The sequence below is a fragment of the Globicephala melas genome, chromosome 10 (genome assembly GCF_963455315.2).
Source record: "Globicephala melas chromosome 10, mGloMel1.2, whole genome shotgun sequence".
In the NCBI taxonomy this organism is placed as follows: Eukaryota; Metazoa; Chordata; class Mammalia; order Artiodactyla; family Delphinidae; genus Globicephala; species Globicephala melas.
In genome coordinates this window covers 15,276,366-15,304,265 of record NC_083323.1, presented here as the reverse complement: position 1 = coordinate 15,304,265, position 27,900 = coordinate 15,276,366, and the positions used below count along the sequence as shown (strand labels likewise).

General features: G+C 37.7%; 2 protein-coding genes across 5 annotated transcripts in view; both read right to left on the bottom strand.

The window, feature by feature from the left end:
* Window positions 1-70: 70 nt before the first annotated feature.
* MTERF2 (mitochondrial transcription termination factor 2) lies at window positions 71-10,441 on the bottom strand. The gene is made up of 3 exons (XM_030856165.2): window positions 10,277-10,441; window positions 8,421-8,541; window positions 71-1,504 (listed from the first exon to the last, which is right to left on the bottom strand). Exon 3 carries the CDS (start codon window positions 1,474-1,476, stop codon window positions 289-291), a length of 1,188 nt encoding a protein of 395 aa, XP_030712025.1. The 5' UTR covers window positions 1,477-1,504; window positions 8,421-8,541; window positions 10,277-10,441; the 3' UTR covers window positions 71-288.
* Window positions 10,442-13,809: 3,368 nt separating this feature from the next.
* Window positions 13,810-27,900, bottom strand: part of CRY1 (cryptochrome circadian regulator 1) — a 93,656-nt gene continuing 79,565 nt past the window's right edge. For 2 of the 4 annotated variants that reach the window (XM_030856162.3, XM_030856164.3), the window contains exons 3-13: window positions 26,230-26,372; window positions 23,973-24,157; window positions 23,554-23,642; window positions 22,862-23,002; window positions 22,468-22,779; window positions 21,157-21,308; window positions 20,715-20,917; window positions 20,515-20,610; window positions 15,413-15,484; window positions 15,233-15,336; window positions 14,320-14,459 (exon numbers count right to left, since the gene is read on the bottom strand). In XM_030856162.3, coding sequence (XP_030712022.1) covers window positions 15,233-15,336; window positions 15,413-15,484; window positions 20,515-20,610; window positions 20,715-20,917; window positions 21,157-21,308; window positions 22,468-22,779; window positions 22,862-23,002; window positions 23,554-23,642; window positions 23,973-24,157; window positions 26,230-26,372 — 1,497 coding nt within the window. In that variant the 3' untranslated portion in view covers window positions 14,320-14,459. Of the gene's footprint in view, window positions 14,460-15,232; window positions 15,337-15,412; window positions 15,485-20,514; window positions 20,611-20,714; window positions 20,918-21,156; window positions 21,309-22,467; window positions 22,780-22,861; window positions 23,003-23,553; window positions 23,643-23,972; window positions 24,158-26,229; window positions 26,373-27,900 lie in introns of all 4 variants that reach the window. The other 2 variants (XM_060305636.2, XM_030856163.3) reach the window with 2 other exon arrangements.

Genomic DNA, 27,900 nt, shown 5'->3' with positions numbered 1-27,900 from the left:
CAGTTTCTTAGAAATTACTCACTTATAAAATATCACACTGATAGACCATTTAATAGTTTTTTAAAATAGCTCAAGGTCAAAATTACAAACTTTATTTAAAATAAATGCAATTTATATTTTTAAGTACAGCAACTAAGTGAGAGATTTTCTACTTAGAGGTCATTTAAACACAACTCAGAAGCTAAGTAGGTTCTTAAAATTACTGGTGCCCACAATATGCCTGAATCACTTAAGTTTTTGCTACTCGGTTTTACTCAGCACTGATAAAAAGAAGCATCAGTCAGCAAGTTACTCTTCAATATTTAGTGGTGCCACAGGATTAAATAATGGCCTACCTTTTTTGGCCTGAATTTTACCAAAGTTAGCCTCAAACTCTTTTTTTGTTCCATTTAGATATGCTAGATATCCATCCTTTATTCTATAGCCTAAGGAATTCAGTTTCCTTACCCTGTACTGTACTATTTGTGGCGTTAATTCAAGAACCTTTGGTGTCTCTCTTATCTGAGCTATGGAAATTCCTTCTTTCAATAATCCCTGAATTCTCTCTTCCAAAACTGGAACGGAATAATATAAAAGGGCAGGACATTTCAAAACTAATTGCTTCAGGTCATGATCAGTACATTTAAAAGCATGTTTAGAGAAGGACATACTGTTCTGTATACTTCTTGGGCAAAGTTGAAACAGAAATCCTTTGAGTTTGGAGAGAAGTTGGAGAATTTCAAAGTTTGTAAAACCCTGCTCCTGGAGAAATTCTAGTGTTTCCTTTATAGATGCAGAAGAATTTAACAAAATAAATGGGTTTTGGCTTAATAATTTTAGTAGCCAAACTTTCATGTTGACCTCAGAGCCACCTAAATTTAGATAACTCTCTTGAAGAACATTTATCATTTGCTTATTCTTCTCAATACGAGTGTGAAAAATATTAGATGCAGTTGTCAAAAACCTACTAATGACCACATTTTTGAATCCCAACTCTTGAAAGAATTGGACATTCAGCTTCTGGTTTTCCTGGTCTTGAACAGTAAAGAAAGATTCTGGAAACTGTTCTATTAACTTAACTAACTCTTTCTCGTTCTTGCAAACCGACTGCCAGAGTTCTCTCTGGGTGTTAACAGCAGGTGGACTGCATTTAATTGCTTCTGGGCAGCGTTCCAAGATACTGGCTACAGCAGTCTCATCGGCACCTAGCTGTTGTAAAATATTTGCAATTTCTTCAACATAGGTTTCATCCTCCAGAAGTACCCATCCTTTTAATCTTCGAATTTTCCTGATGTCAACTGACAATTTATAGAGCTTTTCTACTGTCTTTTTATTTTCTCTATTTGACTGATTATCAGTTGTATAGGTGAAGGATGCTAGAAAAGGTGTGTATTTTGGAGCTGATAGCATCTTTCTGAAAGAACAGAGCCTGCAGGGCTGGGATCTCATCAGCAACTTCCACAACATGCCTGCAATCCACTGGCTAATTCCCACCATCCTGAGACTCAGAAGGTACTCATCATACCTATATCAAAGAAAATACAGGTTTTTAACATAAAGGGTGTTGACTTTCAGAATACAAACACAAATTTGAGCTGTAAGTAGTAAGCATGGAAATAAAACGGACTTAAATTAGACAACTCGTGGAGTATATTAAATAGAGCCTCTTAAATAATTGATGAAGTAACTGTAATACACTGCTTCACATCTTAAACTTTATAAATACATTGTCTGAGTTTGCAACAACCTCGTGCAGTAGTTAGTTCCATTTTACAAACCAGTAGCAAAACCACAAGGAGTTCAAAGATTCACAAACCTCAAATGTTATTTTGACACACACTCCCTTTCAACTCTGATACGTTCAGGTTTAGGACACATACGCTATTTACACACACCCACTTTTTTTTGTTTTAACATTTTACATTTTCAAGCTGATGTTTAGCTGAAGCAAATACTTTTTAAGGAGGGGTGTCAACTCTAATTTTATATTTTAGAGTAAATATTCTTTTGCTAAATAACTATTATCAAAATAAGTCAGTGAATTTGTTTTCTCTAAAATGAGTGAATAAATGTATGCTTTTTTATGAGAATTATGTGAAAAACTTTTTTATAAATCTAGAATTAAAATAAGTCTCAGCCAGGTAAAATGAGGAATGCCATGTGACTGCCCTAGTGAAGCCATAGAAAATCAGGTTAGCTGTGGAATGGTGACCATGGCTTATTTCACTTAGCATAATGTCTTCAAGCTTCATACACTGTGTAGCATGTGTCAGGACAAATCGGTTAATTTTAATTGGTCAAAGGATCAAGGAAGTTTCCCTTTCCTTTAGGATTCCTACTGCTTTTATGCATCAGATGAAAAGATAAAAATTCATCCCTATTTGCTTCTATATTTTTGTTTGAAATTTATTTTTCAGTCCCTGTTTTTTTTTTAACATCTTTATTACAGTATAATTGCTTTACAATGATGTGTTAGTTTCTACTGTATAACAAAGTGAATCAGCTATACCTATACATACATCCCCATATCTCCTCCCTCTGGCATCTCCCTCCCACCCTCCCTATCCCACCCCTCTAGGTGGACAAAAAGCACCAGGCTGATCTCCCTGTGCTATGCAGCTGCTTCCCACTAGCTATCTATTTTACATTTGGTAGTGTATATATGTCCATGCCACTCTCTCACTTCGTCCCAGCTTCCCACTCTCCGTTTCCTTAAGTCCATTCTCTATGTCTGTGTCTTCATTCCTGTCCTGCCCCTAGGTTCTTCAGAACCATTTTTTTCTTTTTTTTTTAGATTCCATGTATATGTGTTAGCATATGGTATTTGTTTTTCTCTTTCTACTTACTTCACTCTGTATGACAGTCTCTGGGTCCATCCACCTCGCTACAAATAACTCAGTTTTGTTTCTTTTTATGGCTGAGTAATATCCCATTGTATATATGTGCCACATCTTCTTTATCCATTCATCTGTCAGTGGACACTTAGGTTGCTTCCATGTCCTTGCTATTGTAAATAGAGCTGAAATGAACATTGTGGTACATGACTCTTTCTGAATTATGGTTTTCTCAGGGTATATGCCCAGTAGTGGGATTGCTGGGTCGTATGGTAGTTCTATTTTTAATTTTTTGAGGAACCTCCATACTGTTCTCCATAGCGGCTGTATCAATTTACATTCCCACCAACAGTGTAAGAGGGTTCCCTTTTCTCCACACCCTCTCCAGCATTTATTGTTTGTAGATTTTTTGATGATGGCCATTCTGACTGGTGTGAGGTGATACCTCATTGTAGTTTTTATTTGCATTTCTCTCATGATTAGGGTGTTGAACATCCTTTCATGTGTTTGAAGGCAATCTGTATATCTTCTTTGGAGAAATGTCTATTTAGGTTTTCTGCCCATTTTTGTATTGGGCTGTTTGTTTTTTTGATACTGAGCTGCATGAGCTGCTTGTATATTTTGGAGATTAATCCTTTGCCAGTTGCTTCATTTGCAAATATTTTCTCCCATTCTGAGGGTTGTCTTTTCGTCGTCTTTATGGTTTCCTTTGCTGTGCAAAAGCTTTTAAGTTTTATTAAGTCCCGTTTTTAATTTTTGTTTTTATTTCCGTTTCTCTAGGAGGTGGGTCAAAAAGGATCTTGCTGTGATTTATGTCACAGAGTGTTCTGCCTGTGTTTTCCTCTAAGAGTTTTATAGTGTCTGGCCTTACATTTAGGTCTTTAATCCATTTTGAGTTTATTTTTGTGTATGGTTTTAGGGAGTGTTCTAATTTCATTCTTTTACACGTAGCTGTCCAGTTTTCCCAGCACCACTTACTGAAGAGGCTGTCTTTTCTCCATTGTATATTCTTGACCCCTTTATCAAAGATAAGGTGACCATATGTGCATGGGTTTATCTCTGGGCTTTCTATCCTGTTCCACTGATCTATATTTCTGTTTTTGTGCCAGTACCATACTGTCTTCATTACTGTAGCTTTGTAGTATAGTTTGAAGTCAGGGAGCCTGATTTTTCCAGCTCTGTTTGTCTTTCTCAAGATTGCTTTGGCTATTCGGGGTCTTTCATGTTTCCGTACAAATTGTGAAATTTTTTTGTTCTAGTGCTGTGAAAAATGCCAGTGGTAGTTGGGTAGGGATTGCACTGAATCTGTAGATTGCTGTGGGTAGTATAGTTATTTTCACAATGTTGATTCTTCCAATCCAAGAACATGGTATATCTCTCCATCTGTTTGATCATCTTTAATTTCTTTCATCAGTGTCTTATAGTTTTCTGCATACAGATCTTTTGTCTCCTTAGGTAGGTTTATTCCTATGTATTTCATTCTTTTTGTTGCAGTGGTAAATGGGAGAGTTTCCTTAATTTCTCTTTCAGATTTTTCATCATTAGGGTATAGGAATGAAAGAGATTTCTGTGCATTAATTTTGTATTGTGCTACTTCACCAGATTCATTGATTAGCTCTAGTAGTTTTCTCGTGGCATCTTTAGGATTCTGTATGTATAGTATCATGTCATCTGCAAACAGTGACAGTTTTACTTCTTCCTTTCCGATTTGGATTCTTTTTACTTCTTTTTCTTCTCTGATTGCTGTGGCTAAAACTTCCAAAACTATGTTGAATAATAGTGGTGACAGTGGGCAACATTGTCTTGTTCCTGATATTAGTGGAAATGGTTTCAGTTTTTCACCATTGAGAATGATGTTGGCTGTGGGTTTGTCATAAATGGCCTTTATTATGTTGAGGTAAGTTCCCTCTATGCCTACTTTCTGGAGAGTTTTTGTCAAAAAATGGGTGTTGAATTTTGTCGAAAACGTCTTCTGCATCTATTAAGATGATCATATGGCTTTTCTCCTTCAATTTGTTAATATGATTTATCACATTGACTGATTTGCATATATTGAAGAATCGTTGCAATCCCACTTGATCATGGTGTATGATCCTTTAAATGTGCTGTTGGATTCTGTTTGCTGGTATTTTGTTGAGGATTTTTGCATCTACGTTCATCAGTGATACTGGCCTGTAGTTTTCTTTCTTTGTGATATCTTTGTCTGGTTTTCATACCAGGGTGATGGTGGCTTTGTAGAATGAGTTTGGGAGTGCTCCTCCCTCTGCTATATTTTGGAAGAGTTTGAGAAGGATAGGTGTCAGCTCTTCTCTAAATGTTTGATAGAATTCGCCTGTGAAGCCGTCTGGTCCCAGGCTTTTGTCTGCTGGAAGATTTTAAATCACAGTTTCAATTTCAGTGCTTGTGATAGGTCTGTTTATATTTTCTATTTCTTCCTGGTTCAGTCTCAGAAGGCTGTGCTTTTCTAAGAATTTGTCCATTTCTTCCAGGTTGTCCATTTTATTGGCATATAGTTGTTTATAGTAATCTCTCATGATCCTTTGTATTTCTGCATTGTCAGTTGTTACTTCTCCTTTTTCATTTCTAATTCTGTTGATTTGAGTCTTCTCCCTTTTTTTCTTGATGAATCTGGCTAATGGTTTATCAATTTTGGTTATTTCCTCAAAGAACCAGCTTTTAGTTTTATTGATCTTTGCTATCGTTTCCTTCATTTCTTTTTCATTTATTTCTGATCTGATCTGTATGATTTCTTTCCTTTTGCTAACTTTGGGGGTTTTTTGTTCTTCTTTCTCTAATTGCTTTAGGTGTAAGGTTAGGTTGTTTATTTGAGATGTTTCTTGTTTCTTTCTCTGTTTTTGGCTGCTTTGGGTCTTCTTTGCTGCGTGCCGGCTTTTTCTAGTGTGGCAAGCGGGGGCTACTCTTCATTGTGGTGGGCGGGCTTCTCATTGCAGTGGCTTCTCTGGTCATGAAGCATGGACTCTAGGCGCGTGGGATTCAGTAGTTGTAGCTTGCGGGCTCTAGAGAGCAGGCTTAGTAGTTGTGGCGCACAGGCTTAGTTGCTCTGCAGCATGTGGGGTCTTCCCGAACCAGGGCTCAAACCTGTGTCCCCTGGATTGGCAGGCAGATTCTTAACCACTGCGCTACCAGGGAAGTCCCATTTCTTGTTTCTTGAGGTAGGATTGTATTGCTATAACCTTCCCTCTTAGAACTGCTTTTGCTGGATCCCACAGGTCTTGGGTCATTATGTTTTCATTGTCATTTATTTCTAGGTATTTTTTTGATGTCCTCTTTGATTTCTTCAGTGATCTCTTCATTATTTAGTAGTATATTATTTAGCCTCCCATGTGTTTGTATCTTTTACAGATTTTTTCCTGTAATTGATATCTAGTCTCAGCGTTGTGGTCGGAAATGATACTTGATACGATTTCAATTTTCTTAAATTTACCAATGCTTGATTTGTGACCCAAGATATGATCTACCCGGGAGAATGTTCCATGTGCACTTGAGATTTAATCCACTGCTCCTGAGGCTGCTGGGAGAGATTTCCCTTTCTCTCCTTTGTTTGCACAGCTCCTGGGGTTCAGCTGTGGATTTGGCCCCACCTCTGTGTGTAGGTCACCTGAGGGCGTCTGTACTTCACTCAGGACGGGGTTAAAAGAGCAGCTGATTAGGGGGCTCTGGCTCACTCAGGCTGGGGGGGAGGGAGGGGTATGGAATGTGGGGCAAGCCTGCAGCAGCAGAGGCCGGCGTGACATTGCAACAGCCTGAAGTGTGCCCAAGTGTTCTCCCAGGGAAGTTGGCCCTGGATCACGGGACCCTGGCAGTGGCGGGCTGCACAGGCTCCCGGGAAGGGAGGTGTGGATAGTGACCTGTGCTCGCACACAGGATTCTTGGTGGCTGTAGTAGCAGCCCAGCATTTCATGCCTGTCTCTGATGTCCGTGCTGATAGCTGCGACTCGCGCCCATCTCTGGAGCTCATTTAGGCGGTGCTCTGAATCCCCTCTCTTTGCGCACCCTAAAACAATGGTCTCTCGCCTCTTAGGCAGTTCCAGACTTTTTCTCAGACTCCCTGCCAGCTAGCTGTGGCACACTAGCCCCCTTCAGGCTGTATTCACGCAGCCAACCCCAGTCCTCTCCCTGGGATCTGAACGCCAAAGCTCAAGCCTCAGCTCCCAGCCCCCACCCGCCCTGGCGGGTGAGTGGACAACCCTCTCAGGCTGGTGAGAGTCGGCACCGATCCTCTGTGTGGGAATCTCTCCGCTTTGCCCTCTGCACCCCTGTGGCTGCGCTCTCCTCTGTGGCTCCGAAGCTCCCCCCCCGTGCCCACCCCCTGTCTCCACCAGTGAAGGGGCTTCCTAGTGTGTGGAAACTTTTCCTCCTTTACAGCTCCCTCCCTGAGGTGCAGGTCCCATCCCTGTTCTTTTGTCTCTGTTTTTCCTTTTTTTTTACCCTACCCAGGTACGTGGGGAGTTTCTTGCCTTTTGGGAAGTCTGAGGTCTTCTGCCAGCATTCAGTAGGTGTTCTGTAGGAGCTGTTCCACATGTAGATGTAGTTTTGATGTATTTGTGGGGAGGAAGGTGATCTCCACGTCTTACTCCTCTGCCACATTGAAGGCACCTGACCTTTGTTTGAATTTTAAAAGCTAGCTCCTTTAATTCATTTGAAATTTCTGATTGTGAGCTAAGAATGTAAATAGATTTTATCAATAGGTTAGCTATCTCTAAGCACCATGTTTGAACAATCGTTTCCTTCCCCATGATTTGTGATGCCTCCTTTGTTATACTGTATTTAATGTAGTTTCTGTTTCTAGCTAGCCTCTGTCCTCACTCCCCTACTATTTTTGCAATTCCCTGAATGAGCCAGGTGGCTAATTTCCGGCCTTTGCTGTTTACTTGGCTCCCTCTGCCAGACCATCCTAAAACAATCTCTGGTCAACTCACTCTTTCACATCCCCCAACAACTATGTCAAATCTTCTCAACTCAGACCTCCAGCTTCCCCTGACACCCATTCTCTCCTTCACTCTCAACCAATATCCTTGCCTCTAACTTGTACAAAGAAAGGAGTGCAATTCATCATACCAAACATAAACCTTCTGCTATCTCCCCTTCCCTACAATGACATTTTTCATCATGCAGGGTAATTCCTGCTCGTGCTGATCCCAGCCTCTCTGGCCTGAAGTGTCTAGAGCCCTTCTTTCTCATGTATTCACTCCTTCAGCTGCATCCTCCTCTCTGAGGTTCCCACCCTTCACCTCAGTGGCTCTCTCACTGCCCCTCCAACTAAAATCCCGTTTTTCTCTTCCCCTCAGGTTAATTCTTGCAGCTCCTTCTTTCTTTCCATTTCCTCTCTTCCTATGTATACAACTTCCCATAAAGACAACTTTCATGTGATTAAAGCCAATGAGTAGTTTTAGTTCCTCCCTCTTTTGACACCGGCAGTTTTCAGCATAGGTGACCACTTTCTCTGTGAAATACTCATACCTGACTTCCAAAACCTCCCATTCCCCTGGTTCTCCTCCTTCCTTCCTACACTCCTGACTGTCCTTTAGTTGTCTCCTCTGCAGGCTCATCTTCAAGGCTTGGTTCTAGGCCCTCTCCTCTTCTTACCTTAGAGTTTCTCCCCAGAGATCCTGTCCTCATCCGGGGCTTCTTAATCCACTTGGGCTTCTTTCCAGCTTCTTCTCAAAATGTGATCTTGTCACCTCCCTGCAATAACTTTCCGATGGCACTTTAGGATAAAGACACAAAGTAAAAAAGCCTTACCATGGCCTGCAAGGCCTCTTTGTGTTAGGCTTTGTCACCACCCAAATCTCCTGTCCCCCTCTGCCTACACCAGCTGCACCAGCTTCCTTTCTGCCCCTGGTGCTTTACCTGTTCCCATCACTGGGTCTCTGAAGACTGAGGGCTAACCCCTATGCCCACAATGCTCCTAACTCCTAGGTCTAAGTGTCACTTTCTCAGGGAAAGTTCCCTGCCCTTCATGAATAGATGAGGCTTCCTGTCCCCCTGACAGGCTCTCTTATCACCATGGACTGTTCCTATGTGCCACTTGTCATAGCTGCAGCTGTTCATGAGTGGTTTCTGTCTCACCCTCCGTGAGGGCAGAAACGTTTACTGCCATGTTCCAATGAATTGCTTCCCTACCTTTCACCTGGCTGGCACTGCTGACTCTAGGAGGCATTCCTGGGCAGGTGACTTTCATGTGTGCTCTTCCACAGCACCCTGCTCTTGACCCTACTGTGGCACTTATACTCCTGTAAGTTCTTCATTCATTCAACCAGATTTTTTGTTTTTGTTTGTTTGGCTCATTCTGTGTGTCAGGCATTATGCTAGATACTAGCTTTTCTGCTAAAATGTTTCTTCATACCTTTGAATCACAGACCCACCAGAGAACACGGTGTGAGCCACACTCTCTCTCTTTTCCAGAAAAGGACCCATACTCACATTTTGCAAAAGACTTTAGCAGGGTTCATGAGCACCCTGCAGTCTATGAACAACCTGCACCAGATTGCAAGCACCTGGAAAGCAGGGTCTGCGTGCTCTTCTACTTTATCCCCTGTACCCAGCAAAGAACTTGGTCCACAGAAACAAAATCAGTATCTGTCAACTGAAACTCAATGACAAACCAAGTTCACTACAACTTAATGTAGTGGGCTGCCTGGGCTTAATTCCTGGTCATTAGTTGTGCTGTGACTTGAGGAAGTCACTTCACCTCTCTGTGCCTCAGTTTAAGCACCAGGAAAATGGCATCACTAGGTGTTCGTGAAGATTACATCCTGGGTGATTGTGAAGGTTAAATTAATTAATACCATAAATGACAAAGCATTCAGAAACTCATTAAACCACCACAGCAACCCATTTTAAAGATGAGTTAACAGATGCACGTAAAGTAGCCCAAGGTTGGTCAGCTAATAAAGGGGAGACCTTGGATTCAAACCCAACAGCTTAGCTGAGTCCTGCTCTTAGCCCTGTGCTCTGCACATAGCAATGATCCAGGTAAATGTTTTCTAAATCACAACGTGGTTTATTTTCTAATACTTCATGTTTCGTAAGCGTTTTTGAGGAGTGAAACCCACTTCTGTAATATGCACAATTTTCATAACACGGTTCCCTCGACAAACACCGGTAATTCAGTTAACTTCTACTTTTATAACATGTACGACCTGCTGACAGTTTCAAATTAACCCCAATGTTTGTAAGAAAGGAAAAACGAGGGCCCAAAGCAGAGGATACTGGGGAGCGATCGAAAGCCGCACATCCATCATGTGGGGCCTGCGCTCATATCCAGAGAAACTTCCGACCTGCCGCGCCCCAGCGTCCACCCAGCTCCCGAGCCAGCCAGGCGGAGCTGAGCAGCTGGCGGGAAGTCTGGCTTCACGGTGGGCAGCTCCCGACTCCAGCCTCTCGGCCGCTGTGCGGCCGGAGACGATCACCCCCAGGGGCGCAGGACCGGGGCGACTCACCTGTCGGCGTCCACTCTGCACAAGGCGCGAGTTCCGGGTCTCTGGCTCCGTCCTACCCGCCTCCCCAGGCCGAGGCTCCCCGCAGCCTGGCGTTCTCCCGAGGCCTGGGAACAGGGGCCAGGGTACCAAGCCGCCAGCCAATTCCCCTCAGCAGCTCCGGCCCCGCTTCGCGGAACCCACAGACACGCCCTAGAGCTCCCAACGCAGCCAATCAGGGCGCGGGTCGCAGGCTACGGGACCCTCCTGACGCGGCGGGGCGGGGCCAGGCGGAGCGGAGGGGGCCAGCGTGCGAGTCGGCTGTCCGGGGAACAGCGCCTCTGGCCGGCAGCTATTGCTTCCGGCATTTTCTCACCCTTTCCCTGCCAGTATTTTAGAGAACTTGGAGTTTCAGTCCTTTTGTCCCTTGGGGAGTGTCACTAGCCCGGGAGAAAAAAAGGGTAGAAATAACTCAAACCGCTATATCTTTAAGCTACAGCCAGTCAGAATTCCCCAAATTAGTCGATAGGTAAAGAACTAAGTTACAAAAGAAACGTAGTTTAAAAAATCCCGAAACTTCTCCGGTACATATCTAGCTTTCCTGCCCCCTCCCCACCCCAATCCAGCAGTCAGCTACAGTGTCTGATGCGTCTTTAACAGCCTCCCTCCTGCTGCTTTCACCCAAATACTCACCTTTTCTGATAAACTGCTAGGTGCTTTACATTCTATTTATTACCTGTGATGCCAACCTCATAGACTAACAAATTTCTCCTTAAAGCCAGGCTCAATGTCTGTCCCATTTATTCTCATATTTATCCATACACATATTTATGGCATGCCTGTTAAAGTGTCAAGCATGTGAAGCTGCAATGACAAAACAGCGGTGCACAAGACAAAAGGGAATAAAGTACATTCCCTATCCTGATGAGGTTTACATTCTAGTGGAGAACAAAGACATTAACAACCAATGACATGATTAATCACAACTAGAGTTGAATGTTTCCAAGGACAGGGTGCCCTGACTGGCCTAGCTGTCCTATGCTGGGTGTGCAGTTGGGGGTCAGGAAAGCTGTGATTTTCCCAGCCTGTATGTAGTCCCCTCACTTTGCGTATTTCATAGTATACAGTGCACAGTTCTAACACCTTAACGCGCAGCACTGTAATTCTTCAAGATGGCCCTCTCTCCTTGTGGAGTGTCCTTGTGGATACTGATGAATTAATTTTCCTATGAACAGTGCTTGGCACATGGTAGGGACTCAGAAAATGCTAACCAAATCTTTGAGTCTAGCCTTATTACCCAGTTTGTGCTCAATGGCTTTGTTGAGAGGGACTGACAAGTTGCACTTTAATTCCACAGAGTAGCAGCAAGAATCCTGGCTCCTTGTCTCTAGGTCAACTTTGATCTCCAGGATATTCTAGAATTAACTGGGTGGCTAATGTATGTGAGGTAGGGGAGTGTTTGCCCAGTAACCCTTCTCCCTCTGAGTTACCCGTATACAAAACTCCCATTATTCATGGCTTTATCGCACTCTTTTTCCTGAAATAGAAGGATTTGGGGTCCAGACTAACCAAAGTGTGTCACCTGCATCTAGGAAAAGGGAATTAAAGTAGGATACAGAAAGGAGAAGGACGTTAAGGAATGTAAACTAGGGCCTTAGAACTGCATGCGGCAGTCACTGGTCAGGAGGGAGGGAGCAGAGATGTGCATTAAGGTGCTAGCAGCTTATATCAGGGCTCCACATAATTGTATGAGGAATGACAATACATATAACCCTGTGCATTGTAATCACACTTGAAATTGACCAACTTAGCTATGCCAGTTGTCTTAAATAAATGCTACCCAAAGTTTTTTCCATCCTAGTTTAAAGAGTTCATTTCTAGAACCATACAATCAGAAAAACACTTGGATGGAGAAACAGGGGTTCAAAGAACCTAGAACCTAGTATTAGGCATATTACCTACAAGAAAATTACAAACATATGTTTGAAATTGTGGGAAGATCCTGAAGTTTCTAGTACACAAGAGATGGTTAAAAGTAATATTGCTATCAGTCTTTTATACCCCAAATTAGTAACTGTTTTAAGTGAATGTGAAAAACTTAAAAACGTAGTTCCCTCAATTCAGTTTTTCCAAGTTGCTAAGCACAGTTTTTGGTAATAAGAGTTCAAGAAGTATCTGCTGAATGAACAAAATATCTTAAAATCCCTCAACCACCTATAGGGTTTTTAGAACACTAACCCTTCCAGTTAGGGGGACAACACTGTATTCAAACATAGTGCATTTGCTCAGTTGGAGCACATTGATTGATACCTCTCTTTCCCTTTTGGTGATTTTTTTGTTTTAGTCACAATTTAGACCAAACTGAAAAAAGCTTTCCCCATCCCACCCCCCAAACATACGAAAATCCTTCTACATTTAAAAGTAAAATATCAGTGCCTATGTTGAAATAGTGTTCTTTTACTAAAATACTGATTTATTCATATGAAAACTGCATCTTTTATTCCCCAAATGGTGATGATAAATTCCAAGTCAATGAATTTCTCAATTCTGTATAGTACAATCAGGTCCAAAGAGCAGGATGTAAAGTACAGGTGTGAAAAACAAAATATTACTCCTTATTAACAGTGATAAAAGAAGATAAGGCAGTTTTTTCTTTCATTTTCTTTCATCTCATTTCTTTCTCAGTAATGAATTTATTGATCAGTATTAATTCATTATCCAGGATACTTTTTAAAATGTGTATCATCTAAAAATAAAAATGATTGTTTCTGGATTTCTGACTCAAATTTATTTTGAGTTACCTTTAAATACAATTACCACACTGAACATCACTAATAAAGATGGGAAAACAAAAGCCAATGTTTATAATTCCAAATGGTAAGAACTGGCCTACTGGAGAACAGTAAAGGGATAATAATAATGATAACAATAATGGCAGCTAGCCAGAGCTGCAGCGGGCAGTTATGCAGACTATGCACTGCACATTCCAGGGAGCTAGCTACACAGAACAGCAATCCTGTAGCTAATATTTACTGAGCATCCTACCACATGCCAGGCACTGTTATGACCATTTCATATGTAGTATGAAGCAGATACTACTCTCATCCTCACTTTTTATAGAAGAGAAAAAAGAAGGCACAAAAGGTTAATAATTGCCCAAGATCTCAAAGCTAATGAGTGACAGAGCCAGGCATTTGACTCCAGGGCCCACACTCTTAACTGCTACCCCATACTGACTAACTCAGAGTTATAAGCCCAATTACTTGAAAAAAATCTCTTTGATTTTAAATCTTTCTTATAGATAACTTTATTTTTAAAAGTATGAAGTATTTGGAAGATAGTATTCTTACTTGGAATAATTTTGAAAAGTATTTTACTAAATATATATTAGCTGTTTCTTCATTCAGAATGGTGACATGTAGTTTACAGAATCTGTCTCTAATTTGTGATCACATCTCACATACCAATGCTCTCCCCCTTACCTAAAACAAACAAAAAATTTTTAAAAAAGGAAAGGAAAAAAAAAAAAAGCAACCACCAAGTACACAGGATTCCATATACGCATATACTTTAATAACAAAGTCACTTTAGCTGTAACTGAACAAAGAAAGGGAGACAAGAAGAACTTAACACATGATACTATGATATCCACAACTTTGGGTCAAAACAGGCATACATAAAGCTTTAAAATATATATTGTCTATGTTAATGGAGGCTACAACTACCAATTTTGATTACACATGTTTTCTGAAACATTATTGTCAAAGAGTTCAAAGTTAGACCAAATAATGATGTCAAGAAAAATTCTGTCTTAAAATTTTAACAAAGTCTTTTAAGAAAGTCTAAAATCCTATATTCTCACATTGACTCTCAAAACTTTGATTTTTATATCAGAATATCAGTTTGCCACTTTAATTTTTACCATACATGAAAGATTATCAAAAATATATTGATGGGTCTATACTAATTGTGACTATTCATATTTACATTAAGCAAATTCTTTTACCAAGTTCTTTATATACAAATTACCATTTGTCCTATGTCAAATTCATTAAAAAGTTAAAAACTACAGAAATGTTATTAGAAATAATGCATTTCAATATGTAACTGTTTTCCATTAATGAAGAACATTTTAAAATAATTTAACTGAAAAAGTACTGAACTGCCCACCAATTTCTGCTGCAACGGTATTCCTTCTGAATGTTTTCTGTGATTTAAGGAAAAAAAAAAAAACTGGGTAAAGCTTGATTGCAAGGAATGACAAAAATCTGATGACTGTTTATTGATCTTCAAGAAATTTACAGATTAATTATATTGGTATTAAAAAATAGCAATGATTAAAAAACGTAAACAGTTCAAGATAACTGAAGAAACAGCAGTCTTTAAAAACCGGCAAATGCACTATATGAATACTTTTCATATAAATTTAAATCACAAAATAGTATCCCATAACCAGTTGAACTGAATACAGGCATGGCTTTCTGACACTTCCAAAAAGGGCCAACATTTTAAAAAAACTTAAACTATTCCCAAACTGGAAATAATTTAGATTTTAGAAGTATCACAATAAATAAAAGAAATTTATAAAATCAAGAGAAGATTTGGGGAAATTTTCATAAGGGGATTATATTAATACCACTAAAATAAAAAAGTCACTTTAATTGTTTTAGACTCCTGGTCACACAGGAAGGAAATGAAAAGGATGGCTTTTTCTGAGGAAAAACCTGAGCATGACATCATAAGCTTTTCAAATTTGAAGATCATCAGTTCAGACGACCATAAAACTGAGTACAGCACTTTGTCCAGTACAGATACATTTCTCTTGTCTAAGAATTAACTGATTTTGTAACAATCACTGAAAAATTTATGCCTCAGATTCTCTGGTTTGAAAATAGAGATTAGCTCCATTTTGGAAATTATATTAATTTATGTTGATTATATACTCCGCTAAAGCAAGAAATAAAGCTCTAAAATATTTACCTAGTTAGTGCTCTGTCTCTGGACTTTAGGACCAATACTCTGTGTGTCCTCTTCCTGACTAGGACGTTTCCCACTGCTGAGACCAGTGCACGTGGAGCTTCTTCCTACACATTTAAAAAAAATGTATGTTTAAGATAAGAAAGGTGAGAAGAAGAGTATGCTCAAATGCTACATTCTTACCTTGCTTTAATAGGTGAGTTTGCTGACTATCTCCATAAGCATAATGTAAAATACCACTCCCTGGAGTGCAACCTGTTAGTATGTTAAACATAGTAAAATTACTTAAACTAATTTCAAGTTGTATGTATTACGATTACAAATCTAATTTTTAGTATTTGTATTGTGCGTTTTAGGATTAATCCACAACCCTTCATATGAACCAAAACTCATACCCAAATCAGGAAAACTTAACTTGTCCTTAAATTTAAGGTCATAGGAATGTTGACTGTTCAAGGGCAAAATCACTAATAATCATTTTCTAAAAAACACTTCTTTACTGGATGACAATTAGACACTTGATCATGAAGTCAAAACATAGGGCATCAGTGAGATATACATCCTTCCTTCACCTCCTCCTCCCTCAGCACCTATCTAAAACATATGTCCTTGGAGATACAGTAAGGGAATAAGGTCCTGCCAGATGAGAGTTAAACAATGGAGCAGTTACCTAGCCTGTAAAATTGTATCAACTCTCCTAAAAAGAAAAAATGTTATAGGAGAATGGGTTAGCACAGAAAAGTAGATTCTAGAGAAAACATTATGGAAAAATATGAGGATCCTACCCCTAGGAGTGGTTGCATGATGGCCCGAACAAGACAATCTACTTATTTTTAGTGTAACTTCATACTTATCACATTTCTCTGGATAAAGAATTCAGCTTTTCGGGTACTCAAAATTGGGAAAGTGAATGCCCTGATCAAGGATGAGGACTTCTGGAAAGGAATATTTCCACCATAAGCTAATAAACTAATGTTCCCTGTTGATATTTTAATTCATATGATTTTAAAATTTCTAGTCTGTCATTCACAGAATGGTCACCACTAATTATAGCAAACGTTCAGGCTTTAGACTTGTAAGGCTGAAGGCCAGACTCAGGACTGTGGCAAATTCACCGCTGAATGGTGCTGCTACTGGTCTTACCATCATCAGGGCTTCCCCTAGTAGCGATACTTGTCATCATGCATCTTTGCACGACTCTACTGAAATCTTCACAAAATAATGTGAAGGTACTTAATTCCACTGAATTGTACATTTAAAATGGTTAAAATGCTAAATTTTATGTTGTGCATATTTTACAATTAAAAAAACTTCAACAAATACATTTTTCAATTATCGTATTTATTTGATTTTTATTGTTATTTTCTATTTTTCTGAATTTTCTAAACTGTCTATAGTGAATAGTTTTTTAAAGCAGTTTTGAGGAGTAATTTATATACCATAAAATTCAACTGTTTTAAGGGTACAGTTCAATAATTTTTAGTTAATTTACAGAGTTGTGTAATCACCAGCATAATCCAGCTTTAGAACATTTTCATCACATCCAAAAGATCCCTCATGTCCATTTGCTTTCATTCTCCATTCCTACCTATAAGCCTAAGGTAGGCACTAATCTAATTTCTCTTTTAAAAACATGACTTTTCTCACTAGTTCATATAAGTGGAATCATGCAGCATGTGGTCTTTTGTGTCTGGCTTCTTTAACTTAACATAATATTTTTGAGATTTATCCATGTTGTAGCATATATCAGCATTTTGTTCCTTTTTATGAATTAATATTCCATTATATGGATATACTCCATTTTGACTATCATGAATAAAGCTATTATAAACATTCACATATAAGTCTCTGTGTAGACATATATTTTCACTTCTTTTGGATAGATACTTAGGAATGGAATTTCTGGGTTGTATGTTAAATTTATGTTTAGCTTTTAAGAAACTGCCAAACTGCTTCCCAAAATGGCTTCACTGTTTTACACCCTACCTCTCAGCAATGTATGAGCGTTCCAGTTTCTTCACATCCTCCACACACTTGTTACTGTCTGTCTTTTTTATTTCAACCACTCTAGTGGTTATAGGGTGACCAACTCATCCCAGTTTGGGACTCTTCAAGTGTTAGCATGGAAAGTCCTGTGTCCCAAGAAACTCCTCAATGCCAGGCAATCAGTGATAACTGGTCACCCTAAGTGGGTGTGAAGTCCTATCTCTTAGTAGTTTTAATTTGCATTTCCCCAATAACTAATAATGCTGAACGGGTATTTTATAATAGAAAAAATTTTAGTAGTCTGCTTTATTATAAGAACAAAAATACCTCAAGACATCTTTGTATGTTAGTTTATTCCTTTCCTGAGCACAAAAAGTCTACAAAAATGAGAGGACAAAAATGCAGTTTCTGTTGCAGAGATTAAGAATTTTTGCACAGTCATTAAAAAACTTAAATCATAAAGAATCTTGCCCTTTGAAATGCCTTTAAGACACTGTAAATAAAAGCCTACGAATAGGGTAAGTATGGGGCATTAAGGGATACGCTTCTGAAGTATAAGTCCTTTCTAGCATTTAAAAAAAATTTTTAATTTATATTTTGGCTGCGTTGGGTCTTCATTGCTGCGCACAGGCTTTCTCTAGTTGCGGTGAGCGCGAGTTACTCTTTGTTGCAGTGCGTGGGCTTCTCGTTGCGGTGGCTTCTCTTGTTGTGAAGCGCTGGCTCTAGGTGTGCCGGTTTCTGTAGTTGCAGCACGCAGGCTCAGTAGTTGCAGCATGCGGGCTCTAGGGCATGCGGGCTTCAGTAGTTGTGGCGTGTGGGCTTGGCTGCTCTGTGGTATGTGGGATCTTCCTGGACCAAGGATCGAACCCATGTCCCCTGCATTGGCAGACAGATTCTTAATCACTGCGCCACCAGGGAAGTCCCCATGTAAATCCTTTCAAATGGAACAGAAACCTGAGGGGAGAAATTCTTAACAGCATAGTAACCTAAGGATCTTGCCATAATCACTCCCATTTTCAGGTCTACAATGCTCTCTCCTTCATCTGCCTACTTAAATGCTACCCACCCCACCATCTTCTTTTTTAAAAAAATTTTATTTATTTATTTATTTTTGGCTGCATTGGGTCTTTGTTGCTGTCTGCGGGCTTTCTCTAGCTGTGGTTGAGTCGGGGATACTCTTCATTCTCATTGCGGTGGCTTCTCTTGTTGCGGAGCACAGGCTCTAGGCACGTGGGCTTCTGTAGTTGTGGCACACGGGCTCAGAAGTTGTGGCTCACGGGCTCCAGAGCACAGGCTCAGTAATTGTGGCACACCAGCTTAGTTGTTCCGCAGCGTGTGGGATCTTCCCTGACCAGGGCTTGAATCCATGTTCCCTGCATTGGCAGGCAAATTCTTAACCACTGCACCACCAGGGAAGTCCCCCACCATCTTCTAAGAAAAGTTTCCTAGTTCCTTCAACTCCCTTTTTTCCTATTGCATGAGGAGGCAGTGTCTTACAATTTATCACTTTTTTCATTTTCTTTTTACCCCTTCCACACCCCCATTTAGACTCTAAGCTCTATGTAGCTTTTATGTCTTCTATGTCTTTTGAAAGCCTCTAAGCACCTAGCTACAAAGTGTGTTATAGGCAAATATTTACATGATTAGACTACTTTCAAGATTTATTAATCCTATCACAAAACATCATGTTTATAAATTTGTGAAGCAAAATTATTCCAGTTTAACTTGCTAACATGATTAGTTTTGCAGATAAATACAGATTTGGACTAAGAAACAGTATGTACCATCATTATCCATTAGCTAGGTAACTGGAGTCTGTTGCTTTCCACCCTCTGCCACCTGCTTGTTATCTCACTGCTTCACAGAACTTCTGTCCCTCAAACTCATGTGTGGGCAAAAGAGGCAGTCTGTGAACTGCATAATAAATCTGATAGAACTTTTGAAATGCTACCTTGTTAAAGTTTACTTCAAATTGTAGGAGACGCTGAGAAAGAACATTTTTGAAGTACACTGCCATCATTAGCAACAATTTGAATGCAGGTGAAACACATTCCAGTAATAAAATATTTTGTCTTATGAACACTACATTTGGCATTACATTTGCAGGGGAGACCCAGTGATACAGGAAAGAGTATGAACTTTAGGACTAGTTAGACTTGGATCTGAATCTTAGCTCAACTACTTACTAACTGTGGGATCTTGGTTAAGTTACCTAACTCTTCTAGGCTAATTTTCCCAATCATAAAATGAGAAGCCTACCACCATCCCTCAAGGTTATTGTGAGTATGTGGCCAAAATCCCCTCATACTTAGGCACAAAGTAGGCAGTCAAGATATGAGTGCTTTCGTTTCTTTCTCCTTAAGCTAATTGTTGATGCTCTCAAAAGTATGCAAAATATTTCTGAATTCAGAAAGGTTCAATTTGTTAAAGGTGTTATTCTTAATATCAAATTTTGAATAGCTGACTTCTTTTTTTAAAAAAAAATAAGCTTTCCTCTAATGCAGCCTTGGTGGGTTTTTTTTTTGCCTTTTAGTAACCATGCAGAATTATTTATTTTACTACCTATAACTGAAATACCAAAAAAACCTTATTTCCAAACCACAAAATGACGTTTTAGAATTTAGAATATGGATGTTTTTATCCCCTTACACGACCAAACAGAAAGTAATAAGTCCAGCCATTCAGCCTTGTTTTTAATCAAATTAATTAGCTTCATGCTATTTTTGGTTAGAAACTTTGAAAATTGATATGATTCAAATTTCCAATACATACTGACTTCTTGACACATATTAAGAACATATGTGGCAACTAACTATATATATCACAAAGAAAACCATTATAGACCAGGCTTTGTAAGAAAAAACTCACGTGCAAAAGGACTAGAGGCCCTATGCATGTGCGTGATAAATCTTTTGGCCACGTTCACAGGGCCTCTGACCTTCTTAACTAATTACCTTATAGCTGATATATACTTAAAGGGAGTAAAAAATAATGACCATTCTGAATATATAACATTTCAGTTTCATTTTATCCTTAAAAATTGCTAACCTCATTCAGTTTGCAAGATCTTTACCTTGACCCAATTCCACTATATATAATGATGTTTCTATCTCTAAAATGTCACTAATGGAGTGAGGGTATGTGTGTATGTATATGTACATGTATGCATGTGTACAAGGAACCTATTACACAATTTAAAGATAGATTTTAAAAAACATATTATAGTGAGGTATGATAAACAATATATTTATAATTAATCTCTTTATGTTACTAAGTGCAGAAATTTCCTTTTCACTTACTTCCACTGCTGCTATAACCTGGGATATTTTCTCCAGGAGAATACCCCATGAGGCCTCCATTCCCATTAGGATTAGATGGCACTGATGCAAGAAGACCTAAAGGGAAAAAATTTCCTATTAAGTTATGATCAAGATCAAGTTCAAGGATGGGTACATAAACAGCTGCCAAAGAAACAAATCAAAGGCATTTACTGACATACCTAGTCCTCTATATCGTGAAAGCTGCTGATAGATCTGTTTCATCCTCTCAATATTCAAACGGCTTGCCTCAGCATGGTTCACCATTGGTTTGGGGTAATTAACTCCTATCAAACATTTGGCTACCTTTTGAATACCTTCTGGCGCATTCCAGGGATCATAGATATATTTTGCAGGGAAGCCTCGTAGGACAGGCAAATAACGTCTTTTGGGAGAAGGAAGAAAAATTATTAATAAAATGAACTATAAGCAAATTATAACAAACTATTTATTAGCTATGAATGACCAAAATCAAATCAATACCATTTAAATGATTTGTTACCCTTCTGCTCATCTCTGCTGCCCATGATGAGTGGGGAATACCCACTTTTCATGTTGCTTAAACATGAAAAGTTCTTCCTAGATTAGCTATTCCAGACTGAATAATAATCATTCTTGATTTACCTGATATAGTCTCCATTGGGATCTGTTCTCCTACCAAAACCAACAGGGCAATAGCAGTGAAAAAATTGTTGGAAAAAGGAACTACAAGACAGCCACATCCAACTTCCAGCATTTATGCTCCAATCTGCATCAAGTAATAATTCTTCAAATACCTTCGGAAGTAACAGTAATCACAATTAGTCTGCACACACGTAATTCTCAAAGCAAGCATTTTTCCAGGTCTCTGTAGATCAAAAGTCAAGGCAAGAAAATCTAGCACAGAGCTGTAAACTTAAACATTCCAAAGTTAGCTTCCTTGTCTGTGTTCTATTCTATAATGAGTTATTTCAGGGAAAGAAACATATTAGTAATATATAGATTTCTGAATAGAATTTACTATTCTAATCTTTGCAGTGTTACTGGAAGAGGGGAGAGTAAAAGTTATTAAAGTCACCAATTTAAAAGGATAAGATGGGATATGAGAAGATTAAAAAACTGGAAGAAAAAGCAGTAAACACTTTCAAGAATGCAAAAATGCTACCAAATTAACCACCAACAAAAACTTGGAAGCTTAGTACAATGGCCTACATAATGGGAACAATCAAATACAAATGACCTTTAAAAATTCATTAGTATTATACAGTTTAAATTTGGGATTCCTTGATCCAAAAGAGAAATAGAATTAAAATAAATTATTTTTTATAAATTCATTGTGTGCTGTACATCTACCTCATGCACAACTTTGTACTAGGAAATACAGGAGATGTAAAAAAACACAGGATCAGAAATGGTCTTTGGATAGGGGAAATTTATGATATAGGCAGGAAGGTAAAACATATATTTAAGTCCCATTATATATAACCAAAAGATGTCACAAAATGTTGTATGCTTCACATTACATAATATAATTATGACTAAAAAGCTATGGTATTGAAGTGAGATGAAATGATTTATAGCTTAAAATTTATAAAACAAATTTGCTATTTCTAAGAACTCAGATGAATCCTTTATGTGACAGAAATGATCACCTATAAATATATATCGACCCAATAAGTCCAGAGTATTAAATCTTATAGCTCCCTTGATGGCTAGGCTGATTTAGCCATTGAAATGACTTCAGGTTAACTGAACCATTTTTCACCAGTTCTCCTATCTGATTATGCCATTCTGCTCCCCAAAAGTGTGTCTGTATGATGAGAATTAAATGCTTTTCTATTGAAAAAATTAGACTATAAATGAATCTACATAGCAGACAATTTTTAGGAATTGTTTTATAAAGGTACAGAGTTCTTCAGAATAAGGCCATACTACATTAGCTGGAAGAACACTTACCTTCATTCCTTCTTCCCAACTAATCCACAGGTCACCTCGTGTCAGGAAGCAAGCAACTGCATGTCTGGCTAAATGATGGATCCAACCCTCCTGACGAAGCTGTGTCATGATGGCATCAATCCATGGAAAGCCTGTCCGTCCTTCTGCCCATTTCGCTAAAGCCTCAGGATTCTTATCCCAAGGAATCTGAACACAGATGGGATTTCCTTCCATTTTGTCAAAGCGTGGATTATTTGTTGCTGCTGTATAGAAAAATTCACGCCATAACAGTTGCCCATAAAGGGAAAGGGGAGGGGAACTGTTCTTTTTTACCTAAGATTAAAAAGCAAAGAAGTATTATCAGCAATTTAAGAAAAAAGTATTTTGAAAAATAAGCTCCAGTTCCAGATAATACCTTTTTGTAGAGATCTGTCAGTTTGAAGTAAAACAGTCGACATGACAAACAACCAAATCGGAGATAAGGACTGAGTCCAGTAGGGCTAGCGAGCAGGGAATTCGCATTCATTCGAGGTCTTTCAAAGTTTGCCACCCAAGCCTGAAAACACACAGAGAAAATTATGCTAACTAATTGCCTTTTCCATTTTAAAAGATTGTTTAAAGTTGAGATTTTTTTAAAAGTTACATAGGGCTTGGAAAATAAAATATCATTTTTCTAGCCACAAATGACACATTTTAATAAAAAACAAGCAAGATAAAAGTGATCATTCTTTTGTTTTAGCCATCCTCATGCAGTAAATTCCTAACACAAGGCTGAGAGCACCTTCAATCTGTCTCTCTGACACTGAGAAAAATATGAAATAGAAGAACTCTATCCTAGCTTCAAAGTTATAGTCATCAGATACCAGCTTACAAAGTAAGAATAGAAGGGGTAGTATTGATAGTAGCTAAAGAGGAAATAATCAGAAGAGGAGGAAGAAGGGTATTTAAATGAAGAGATAGTTGTTAATTTTCAAACAATTAGGATTGCTCTATTTTAACTATTTCTCTCAATCCTTCTTTTTCAACAGTTTTTCTGTTTTTAAAAAAGAGTGAAATTATTTTTAAAATGCCAGTTTGACAATATAAACATCATTTGTATTATCATACTTTTCTTTCCAAATGCCTTTCCAAACGTGTAAGTGCTTCAGTTTCTCCACCTGGCCACACTGCAGAAGATAAACCATCTGTATCAAAACCTAAAAAAAAAAAGAAAAGAAAAGAAAAAAAATTGACAGTCGCATAAAAATGAAATGACAGCCCTGGATAGGTCCTCAAAAATAGATGATATATAACATGGTCTCTGTTCTTTAAGATGTACATTTTAAGGTGATAACAGATAGACCACATATTTATAGAACACATAAATAACGCACAGATTTATCACTTCTTAGTTTCAGAGTTTCTTTTCTTTTTTCTCCTTTCTTTTCCTTTTAGTGCAAAATACTTTACATGACAAATTAGAAGTGGGATTTTTCTGAATGGTTTATTAACTCTTAAGCTCCACATGTATTACCGTTTACACCTACCTAGTTCTTCCAGTGAAGGGACTCCATATTTCTCATCATGGTCATCAGACAGAGGAGTTGTGCACTTTTCTATCACTTCTGAAGTAATTGTCTCTACTGGTATCTCTAGTGGTTCCATTTTGCTGATGAGAGTCTGGAATCTTTTATAAGTAAGAGGTGGTTGTCCACCATTTAGTTCTATGATCCTATTACAAAAGTTAGTAAAATGCTGTTAGTATTAAAAAAAGGACAATACATTTTGATTGATAAATTCTGAAAAGGCTTAAGGACCAAGAAACTTGTTAAAATAATTAACAAATCTAAAAATCATTCTCTTCATTTTATAGACATCTGCTAGGTATCAAAAATATAGTGTATGCAAATATCAAAACTTTTAAGACAAAGGGAATTAAGCACCTATGAGTGGAAAAACAAGTGGCTAAATAAGCCTAAAGGCAAAAACAAAAAATAATATATATGGAAATATAAAAACATACCACAACACAGCTCAAAGAATCTCTTAATCATCAATAAAAACTAAACCAGGCCCATATTATACCAAGGAGCAATCAGCAAGTCTCATTAATTAGGATTCTATATTACTGTCATGATAATCACTTGCTATTTTCTATTGTGCTCATGTTTTTGTTAAATGTCAGCATATGTATCTCATGTATATATTTTATATTTAATTCTGATCACTAATTTCTCAATTAAGTAATACTAAAAGGAAAGATAAGTCTTACCAATGGTAGTCTGAATTAGACACAATTTGGAAATACCAATTATTCTTTTTCACTATGGCCATTTGCTTACTAGCATTTAGCCTTAGTAAAAAATTATTGGTAAAATCCAACTCCATCGTTTTATGCATCAGCAACTGAAGCCTCAAGAGAATTTAATAGTCAAGGTCACATAACTAATAAATAGCAAATCAAGGTTTTCTTAATCCAAATACAGTACAGTTTTCATTATACCACATATAATTATGTATCAGTTGTACATACAGAAAGTAACCACCATAAAAACTATGCTCTCTGCTTTTAGTAATTTTGCTTTGGTATAATACTTTGAGTTTATATATAGGGTCATAATGAAATCTGTCCACTATAATGATACTACAATGGCACTACTGAGGACACTGCTAATTACATAACAGAAGCAGAATAAAAATCTTAGAAAAAATGTTTTCTATATGTTACATTTTTATATGATGGATTATATGTGGTAAATACTCACACTCAATCTAACAAACATTCCAATTTTATGCACAACACTGAGTTTCCCACTTAAAGCAATTGCTCTTATCTTGTTTTGTCTCCTTGCTATCAGCTCTCTAAAGTTAAGAAATCTGGTAAACTAGAAGGCAACTTTATTATCGAAGGATATATGACTTCTGGCTTAATATCAAGTAAGACCCTTGACTGAATCGAACCACAATATTTTGATACACTTGGAATAAAATTAACTAGCCTGTCGTGTTACTTACAGAATTAGTTTTATTAACTTGACAAAATGTGAAAATAAAAAAGTAAAATAATTTAAAAGGTACGTAAATTGTGAGATTTCAGCACTTGTAAGGATGATAGTATGCTAAAGGTTAATGTTAACAAATCTTATGAACCTTCAAATCTTACAGCATATAAAGCTTTCTAAATTTAAACTTGACCACGGAATCTTTGTTGGACAAAGCATCACCAAAAACTGATAGTCCAGGAAATACGCTTTGAGAAATAAGATATTATACCATTGTTCAGAAGACTATGTAATATTACATAAAATGTGCATATGGACTTAAAATCCAGAGACTAGATATATACACATAAAATAAAATAACTTATGACAATCATGTAAAATATATCAAGGCAGTTTGTGGCTATGTATGTCATATAAACTATAAAATTAACATTGCTAAGAGCCCAGAAAGGCAAGTTAGTAGGCTGAGTTAGAACAGTCAAAGATAACTGTGTGATGCTTTTAATAGTTTTGAAATTGAAATTCTGAGTATGTTTATCTTATGTACTTATGTCTGTAATTTTGGTATCTGTCACTGGGTAAACAAAAATCACAGATGTTAAATAAAATGCTAAAGGTTTGACATATATTCACTTAATTCTACCACAAGTCTATTGTGTATGTTTTTATTTCCACTTTATAAACTAGTCCCACAGTACATTCCCACAGTACATTTTCTATGTACTTAAAACCACTGAAATGTACACTTAAAAGTGGTTAAGATGAAAAATATTATAGTATTTTACCATTAAAAAAAACTTACTTGTCTAGGTCATATAATGTATGTGAAATTCGTACAATTACTTCTACCCCAGCTTCAGTAGCCAATTTCTTAATAGCTGCATCTCGTTCCTTTCCAAAGGGCTCAGAATCATATTCAATTGAAAGTTTAGTAATGTTCCATTCCTAAAATAAAAGAAAGGGGCAAAAACATACATAAATTTTAACAATTAGTTTTTCTATTATAATGACATAGGCTGGAAAAAAGTGAAAAGCTCCAATGCTACCTAGTATATAACAAACACTATATATAAGTGTTTGTCATGGTAAAATGGAAAAAAATAACATGTTACCAAGTTGCTGAAAGATTAAATGAGTCAATGCATATAAATTGTTTAGGACATAGTACATAGTAAGTCCTCAGTGAATGACAGCTGTCATTATTACTAGCCATTTGTATATTTCTTACTTTGTGGGTTGCAGCTTATGTTTTCTTGGGTTTCTATCGCAGATAATTTTTCTCTTAAGGATTTGTAAGAGCTCCTTATATTTTAATGATAGCAAACCTTCTCTATCACCTGTGTCACTTTTTTTCCTAAATAGTTTGTAATTTAATTCTATGATTTTTTTGACAAATAAATATTTAGTTTTTAGTTAGTAAATGTTGGAATTTAGAACAAGTCAATAACACTCCCTCTCCTTTTCCCTTTTTGAAAAGGAAGGGAATGTAAGTCAGAAAACTAAAGGTAAAAATATAGATCACACAGTCTCCCAAGGCAACTGAAATAAAAACAAAAATAAACAAATGGGACCTAATGAAACTTACAAGCTTTTGCACAGCAAAGGAAACCATAAACAGAATGAAAAGATAACCTACAGAGTGGGAGAAAATATTTGCAAATAATGCAACTAACAAGGGCTTAATACAAACAGCTCATACAACTCAACAGAAAAAAAACCAAATAACCCAATTAAAAAATGGGCAGCAGACCTAAATAGACATTCCTCCAAAGAAGAAATACAAATGGCCAACAGGCACATGAAAAGGTGCTCAACATCGCTAATAATTAGAGAAATATAAATCTAAACTACAATGAGGTATCACTTTGCACTGATTATGATGGTCAGATGGCCATCACTAAAAAGTCTACAAATGCTGGAGAGGATATGGAGGAAAGGGAATCCTCCTATACTGCTGGTAGGAATGTAAGTTGGTACAGCCACTATGGAAAACAGCATGAAGGTTTCCTCAGAAAACTAAAAATAGAATTATCATATGATCCAGCAGTGGCACTCCTGGGCATACATCCAGACAAAACTCTAATTAAAAAAGATACATGTACCCCATGTTCACAGCAGCACTATGCACAAAAGCCAAGACATGTAAACAACCTAATGTCCACTGACAAATGAATGGATAAAGAAGATGTGGTACATATATACAACAGAATACTACTCAGCCATAAAAAAGAATGAAATAATGCCATTTGCAGCAACATGGATGCAACTAGAGATTATCATACTAAGTGAAGTAAGTCAGAAAGAGAAAGACAAATACCACATGATATCTCTTTTACATGGAATCTAAAATATGACACAAATGAACCTATGAAACAGAAACAGACTCATGGACATAGAGACCAACCTTGTGGTTGCCAAGGGGGAGGAGGTTGGGGGGAAGGATGGAGTAGGAGGTTGGGGTTAGCAGAAGTAG